Genomic DNA, 8,239 nt, shown 5'->3' on the forward strand with positions numbered 1-8,239 from the left:
GCCACAAGTTAAGTATCTTATATATTTGTCAAATTACCAGGCTAAAACTCTTGACACAGGTTCTGTGTGATCCCTGCTGAATCCTTCAACACACACACATGGTGAAATGCATAATAGCATGTATAATTGCATTCAGTTATACCTCTGTAATTTTGATATTTTGATTAATTTTGAAACCAGGTTGAATTTTACCAGAAATAAGGCGTGACAGTGGTTTTAAACACTTTCCAGTAACTGCTCAAAAGCAACTAATTTTGTTAAATATCGTACTGTTAAAGGAACATGGCTTAAAGTTGTAATTTTGATTTGTAAGTTTTTTTTTAAAAAAGCCAATAATACTATGGTGTAGCACATTAGAAGAGTGACTGAATGCAGAAAAAGAGACAGAGGCAAATGTGCACACTGCTATGAACATCACCACATCAGAGTGAAATTGATGAACAGCTCTCCTTTCTTCTATTTTTTTTTCTTTTTTCATGTTCACAAGGAAATCTCGAGTCCCTGCTGAGTTGGAGATGGATGTGCAGGTGTCGTCGTTCTTCGATTTCTCCCAACTCTGCAGAGTCATCCTCGCAGGAGAATCATGAAGGGACCGGCCCTTCTCAGACTACCAACAAAAGAGGGGTTCCGATTTAACATTTAGTCTCTGTTTGGCTGTATTTATTCCACATTTTCTTTACATTCTGCTGTCAGATGAGCCTTTTTTTTTCTCACCCTCATTGTTTTTTGTTTTTGTGCTGACCTTCACAAGGAGCACACAGCCTTCCTTTCTGTTCAGGCTCTTTACTTTCTTAAATGAGAGAAGAAGGGATGAGCAGAGCACTGGAAAGGGCAACTCCATATGTGTTCAGAATCATGAGCAGGTTTTTACTTTCCCTACAGAGTGCAACAATAACCACACTCTAAGTTAATACTGAAGCCCTCTAAATGTAGAACTAAGGGTCCAGTGCAGTCTCTAATTTGAAGCATGCCATGTAGACTTGAAGAATTCCCTAAGGCCACTTCGTTATGGAGCACAAATATCGATGTGCCTCGTGAAAGCAGCATCAGTATTGCAACACATTGCAGAGTGGTGAGATACTGTGCAAGGTGTGTCCTGCAGTGGTGGGTGTGGCTAACATCTTCACTGCAGCAAGGCAAAACTTCCACTGGATTCCTGTGTGACAGAGCACGCTTCAGTAGAGCACACAAAGTACCGCACCTCACACATTTCTGGTGTACATGAATCCCATTTTTATTTTCCTCAGAAAAAAAAAAAGATGTTTGCCTTTTTTTCTGGTATGTTAAGGTTACATTTAAAACCACTCTATGAAAAACTGTAGCACCAGAGCAGATTTCTATTGCCCTTTATTTGATAAAAATGTCAATTTGTGCTATTTTTCAGTTTTGACGAGCCTTGATTGGGAAAGTCATGTGTACACACACGCATATATATACATATACATATATATATATATATATATATATATATATATATATATATATATATATATATATATATATATATATATATATATATATATGAGCACTTCATTTTTTCCAGTCAGTTGAAAATAAGACAGAGAAAAATGTTATATCTTAATTTCTTCATTTAAATCACAACAAATACATTTAGAGCAAATAAAAAATTGGTCGGTATTAAGCATAATTCAAGCAGGGAATCAGCTTTCATGATTATTATTATCATTATTATTATATATTTATATTATAATACGTATACATATATATTTATATATATATATATATATATATATATATATATATATATATATATATATATATATATATATATATATATATATATATATATATATATATATATAAATATCTTTATGTATAAATATTTTTATGTCTATATACAAGTATGGCACTTGATTACACAAAAGCAAGAAAACACTTGACAAATAAAGCAGTGGGCGCTTTGGTGTGTCATAAATTAAGGAAGTCACAGACATTAGCGTTTGCAGCAAATTCACCAGATGTTTTGCAAGTTAGCTAATAAGCAATGGAATGGTTACATATGTTAAGGTCAATGGTGCAACACAGGCAACAAAAAACATGAAGTAAGCTGATGTATTGTAACTACGTCGAATTTCCGTATGGATTTATATATCTATGCATTTATAAATCTGGATGGTTAACTATTTTTTTGTTGTTTTCCCTTTGAATGGTGCCATTAAATGAGGTTAGTGCCAGAAAAAACAGGTGGAAAGAAAATTACTTAAAAACACTGTCAGGTTGTTAGCACATTTGGATAAAATCAGGCTTTCGAGTGTTCACCTCTTAGTGCAATTTTTTTTCTTCTTCTTTTTTTTTAAACCTTTTTTCCTCTCCTTGTTTTTGCATTTACTCTCTTCAAGTACAGCCCACAAAGAGTAAATTCTGTGAACACGTTAACATGGTCTCCATTTAGCATCTTACAGAGTATAAACGTTACTAAAAAGTTGCATCAGTGCAATAATAAATAAGTAAGCAAACATGTTCATCCACGTTTGCCATGAAGTCCGTAAAAGACCAACAACTCATAGAGAAAAGAGAAAAACAAAAATCTGCCCACTCTTTAAAGTCATGACACGAATTAGGCGTGCGAATCTGTCCGTCATGTCCATCATGGTTTCCACTTCTTCCTCCCCATGTCTTACACATATGCAGAGTCACTGGACTGAGTGCGGCCAAAATTAGGCACACTCATCCTTGGCAAGTCCTTATTTCTGATCTCATAAATGGACTTCCTCCGAGCTTGCACACCTCGCACCGCCGTTTTGATTTTCCTCCAGCCCAAATGATTGAGTTCAGCCAGGTTCAACACCACACAAAACCCACTGACCGCGAACATGAACACCAGGAACACTGTCTTCTCCGTGGGTCTGGACACGTAGCACTCGACATCTTTTATGCAAGGGTAGCGATCACATTCGTACACCGACGGGACGTTGAATCCATACAAGAAATACTGACCCACCAAAAAGCCGATTTCCAGCGCGTTTCTGAAAACTACCTGGATGATGTAAAACCTGGAGATGCCTTCTTGTCGCCTCATTTTGGACTTTGTAGTTCTCATGGCCGAATTAGGGATCTCTTTCACCTCTAAGCAGTCCGGCTCGGCTTCTTTGGTGGAGTTCTCTGTGTTCTGAAGTACTCCATTGACAATGGTGTTCTTTATCTTTTTGCTCTCGTCTCGCTTCAGAGAATCTTGATCCTTATCTAGTGTCAGATAGACTGTGGAGTAGCGCCGCTCCTTCTGCTTGGCCGACTGATGCACCGAGTATGTGATAAAACAAAGACTCGGGGTGCACACCATGATTATTTGAAAAACCCAATATCTGATGTGTGAAATGGGAAATGCCTTGTCGTAGCATGCCTGGTTGCAGCCCGGTTGTAAGGTGTTACAAACAAACATGGTCTGTTCGTCATCATAGACAGTCTCTCCAACTATTGCTACGATTAGAATCCGGAAGATGACCACCACTGTTAGTAGGATCCTAAAAAGCAAGCAAACAAACAAACAATGTGAAAATATGTGTAAGTATATGTGAGGGTGTGGAGATGAGCTTCAGCTGTGCTCATCCTCGGTGGCCTGAGCGCGTGGAGTCCAATTCTGAGGTGTGAATTTAGGGAGCTGTCCAGTGCTGAAACAGGACGCTGTTAGAGATGTGTCTTTCTTACAATGTGCTTCATTTGTGTATCTCTGGATATTGTTGTTTTGTGTGTGTGTGTGTGTGTGTGTGTGTGTGTGTGTGTGTGTGTGTGTGTGTGTGTGTGTGTGTGTGTGTGTTTTAATGATCATGGCACGTGAGCAATCGGCGTTGCCTTGACTGTACCTGTGTGATCATGTAAATGAAATGAGGCGATACCGCCGAGTCTCGTTCAATCTCTTCCTGCCACCCCTGAGTGCACAACCACCACTCACTCACTCACTCACTCACTCACAATAACCATCAAATGTGGAAAAAATTGATGAATGGAAACATGAAACGACATGAATTTTTTGTTTAGGTTGTTTGATTGTGCAGCACCATCCCAGGTTCCTATGAGACAGCTGTCTTCTCAGCTGTCTCGCTCAGGAGGAAGAGGACAAAAAAGGAAATCTGGCTAAAAGGACTGCAAAAAATCCACAACACAGACACGAAGGACTGGGCACCATGCTACAGAAGATCCTGGAGGCACAACACAGAAACGGGGGACTGGGGACCATGCTAAAGACGATCCTGGAGGCTGCTGCGGTTCTTCGTTGGTTCTTGGTTTTTTTTTTTTGTTGTTGTTGATCATCTTACCTTCCGATCATAGTAGAGTGCTGCTGGACAGCAGCCTCCAGGAGCCTCTCTAGTATAGTCCATTCCCCCATTTCTGATCATCCGGAGAAGACGAAAGTAGAATGGCACACTGTTCAAAATCCCTCCAAAAAAACGCGCTTTTTCTCCCGACTGTCACTCTGTCCTCGTGGTTGTCGGGCTCCACAGCTTCTGAAATTGACTAAAAAACCCCGCATCCGTCGCGGGATGATTTTACCATCCCCGTTCCCCCCTGTCTCTGCACGCTATCTGGTTGGTTATGTTCTGAGAGCGCAGCGCCAGCTGTGTGTGCCGAGCGCTCCCACAACGTTGCCACGCTGTTCCTTGTCATGAGAGTCTGAGGGCTGATTACTGTAAGCCCTCCTATTTTCGATCTTCAGATCAGGTTGATGGGCTGCGCGCTGAGTCTGGATGGAGGCAGGTTGGATTTAATGTCTTGCCAGCGTTAATCCGCCTTTAAGTAGTCTCCCCTCCCTCCTCTCCCGCCCATGCGTCACGTACGCATAGACAGGTTGGTGGAGCGCAGCCAGAAGTGCCACGACTTTCAAGTATTTTAGTTTTGGAAATAATATGCACCATTCGGTGGATACAGCTTTAGGCTGCTGTCCCTAAAACGTGACAGAATGCCGATCTTTTGGGGGTTTTTTTCATGGGTGTTTCCACATAGAAAACACCCTGGATTTCATCCAAACTTAATTATTCCATACATCACTTAAATGTTCCTTCCTGGGACAGAGGCTTATGATTCAAGGTGGAGCCAGTATTTCATTTATCAGTAATACACTAATATACAGTCGAGACGGTTTATATGTATCTGTGTGTGTGTGTGTGTGTGTGTGTGTGTGTGTGTGTGTGTGTGTGTGTGTGTGTGTGTGTGTGTGTGTGTGTGTGTGTGTGTGTGTGTGTGTGTAGTTCTATTGTTTCATGATAAATTAAGCAGGGAACCCATAGTTGGCTACAGGCTACATTAATCCATCCTTTCTTTGTGGGAGAAGGCAGCCTCGCGCCCAGAGGTATCCCTCCCCATGTTGCAGGCTGCTGGCTGGATGGGAGAGCTGCATGTTGTTTTCACCTCGGGCAAAGATGACGCTGTGGATACAGTGACAGAGTGAAAGTACCATCCGAGTTGCTAATCGCTTTACAAAGCAGCAGCCTGCCTACTTTCCTGTCTGCCTCGCTCCCTGACGTTTAAAAATAGAAGCAAAATATGTGACCCACTCCGTAAATCATTCTGAGACTTCAACTTATCGCCCTGCATTGTGTGGACTTTTATGAATCATGGTTATTAATATGATTGTTCTTTTGAACACAATTACTGCATAGTGAATTTATAGAATAGGCTTTTTACCCCGATTTATCTTTTTTTCCTTTTTATTTTAACCTACTGTTAAAACACAAATAAATTTTTTATTAATAATTTATCATCAACCATGTGTGTCTCCAGTAAGTGGGTAGGCTTATCTGTCTATTATTATTCTAACTTATTATTAGCTTTCTGCAATCCAGGCTTTACTGCTCACGTGACAGCGGTGATGAGACTAAATGAAAGTTTGTGGGGTTAATTTCTCATGAGGCGGCTGATCCCCTACTCTCGCTGTAATCTTTTCTAATTCAAATCTTCAATAACCTTTACCTATCCATCACGTGAAGAAAGGACAGAGTGGTAAACTAAAAGAAAGAAAGACGGGTTCAACACTTGTTTTATTTCTAAACCTGTATCCACATGCAACCTGCAGTTATGTACAAAGACTTTGATCACAAATCATTAGCCGATATTAAGATGCAACATCAGTAGGGTAAAGAATAAGTAACACAAGGTGAGGAAGTTTGGATTGTAGAAGTACGTCCTCGTTTTATTCTTGTTCGCTGATCCACATCTGCTGGAAGGTGGAGAGAGAGGCAAGGATGGAGCCACCAATCCGCACAGAGTACTGGGGGGTGTAATCAAAATGGGACAAAGACATTGGAAAGGTGTTAATAGAAAGACAAGCCCATGGAATACTTTCTAGTATGTCAAATTACCTTAATCTACATGGTGCTGGGGGCCAGAGCGGTGATTTCTTTCTGCGTACAATCAGCGACACCAGGGAACACGGTGGTGCCACCAGAGAGGACATTGTTGCGTACAGGTCCTTGCGAATGTCAGAGTCGCACTTCATGATGCCGTTGTATGTAATTGCCAGCAGATTCCATGCCTGTACAAACACAGTGATCAATTGAGTGAGTTTTACCCCGACAGCAAAGAACACATGGTGCTGAAATGGACAGCTCTGCCAACAGCTGCGCGCGCTGCGGCGCAAAGATGAACTGTCAGCCCCTGCTTCATATTACTCACGCCTGTTTGTCACGAAACAGTAAATATGAAGTGAATGAACGGTGACCAGGTGATTACAATTAGCCAAAATACAATGTTTCCAGAAATGTAATTTAAGAATGTTTAGAAAAGGAGAATATTAATGTTGCGAGTATTTCATTTCAAACGTTCTCATAATAAAATGCTTGTATGGGATCAATCATGTTGGTTTGATTTGGTGAAGTAACCTAAACAGAAGCCAGCGTCCTAACATTCCTTTTTATTTATAGTAATAAACTACTCAAATAACACTTCAACTTTACCAGATTTACTTGTAAGCCTGGTAAATGATAATAAATCGTGTACAAATTCTTTGATTTTTTTTTTTTTTTCAAACAATGATGATTTGTAAACAGTTTTAACCTAATTTTTCATGTTAAAAAGTCATTTAAATCTTATTGTGTAAGACTTTACTGAATTAGCATTGTTTCATTCTGCAGTCTCTTCAGTGTGAAACTGGCAGAATCAATGCAATGAGAGTCATGTTTGGATGTCTGAGTTTACACACCAATGAATGAGGGTTGGAAGGGGGTCTTTGGGCAGCTAAAACGCTCGTTGCCAATGGTGATGACCTGACCGTCTGGCAACTCGTAGCTCTTTTCCAGGGAGGAAAGAGAGGCGATGTTGGCCATCTCATTTTCAAAGTCCAAAGCGACGTGACAAAGTTTCTCCTTGATGTTGCGCCCAAGCTCGCGCTCAGCTGCAGTTAACAGAGGAAAATGTTTGAAGTTTTATTAATTTTTTTAAAAACATGATGTTAATATAAATATATGTTATTAGAAGTGTGTGTCAGAGTTTTTCTTTAAAAAAAAAGCCATATCCATGGTCTGTTAAGACCTTCATGGTGTGATCTGACAATCACTTTATGGCACAACACCGGCCATGTCCAGACGAATGATGGTGTGAGGAAGAGCGTTCATAAATAAGCACGTTGTGGGTCACACCGTTACCAGAATCCAAGAATATACCAAGTCAATTATGCATATTTTACTAATGTAGGTTATTATCTGTGTGGAAAAAAAAAAAAAGAAAAACTACCAAACGCATCCCAGGACATGGTCATACCTGTGGTTCGTACAATAACAGCACGGCCTGGATGGCCAAAGCTTCTTCTTCTCTGTTGGCCTCCGGGTTGAGAGGGTCTTCTCTCAGCACGATGGGGTGTTCTTCTGTAACCACTTGTTGTAAAATGTGTGGTGCCATATCTTCTCCATGTCGTCCCAGTTGGTAATGATGCTGTGCTCGATGGTTTAGCATTTGCTCTGGCCCTCTCCGCCGACGTAGGAGTCCTTCTGGCCCATACCGACCATGACGTCCTGAAAACCACTAGACAGGCCAAAAGTCCTGGTTTGATGATCAAATACGCACAGATAAACTGGCTTATGGAAGTTTCTTTCTTTTTGTTGGCTTTCTTTTTATTTTAAGAGTAGTTCTTTTTGTTTTTAAGTGTAGTTTTCTCCCCTGGTGACGAAGGCCACCAACAATGGAGGGAAACACTGCGCGAGGTGCGTCATCACCAGCGAGTCCAGCCCTCACCATGCAGGCCAGAGCCGTTATCACACATCAGAGCAGTAGTCAATTCATCATCGCACAT

General features: G+C 40.7%; 1 protein-coding gene and 1 pseudogene across 2 annotated transcripts; both read right to left on the reverse strand.

Annotated features, from left to right (window-relative positions):
• Positions 1–2,469: 2,469 nt before the first annotated feature.
• LOC306772284 (gap junction delta-2 protein) lies at positions 2,470–4,345 on the reverse strand (the record flags this gene model as incomplete). The annotated part of the gene is made up of 2 exons (XM_079261705.1): positions 2,470–3,482; positions 4,275–4,345. 2 exons carry the CDS (start codon positions 4,343–4,345, stop codon positions 2,639–2,641), a joined length of 915 nt encoding a protein of 304 aa, XP_079117831.1. The 3' UTR covers positions 2,470–2,638.
• Positions 4,346–6,145: 1,800 nt separating this feature from the next.
• On the reverse strand, positions 6,146–8,239 carry LOC306772835 (actin, alpha cardiac muscle 1-like; annotated as a pseudogene). Its single transcript has 6 exons — positions 8,107–8,239; positions 7,724–7,961; positions 7,518–7,635; positions 7,154–7,401; positions 6,315–6,487; positions 6,146–6,223 (listed from the first exon to the last, which is right to left on the reverse strand). The product of its transcript is annotated as an actin, alpha cardiac muscle 1-like (transcript).

Source organism: Telmatherina bonti (genome assembly GCF_933228915.1).
Source record: "Telmatherina bonti genome assembly, chromosome: 22".
NCBI lineage: Eukaryota > Metazoa > Chordata > Actinopteri > Atheriniformes > Telmatherinidae > Telmatherina > Telmatherina bonti.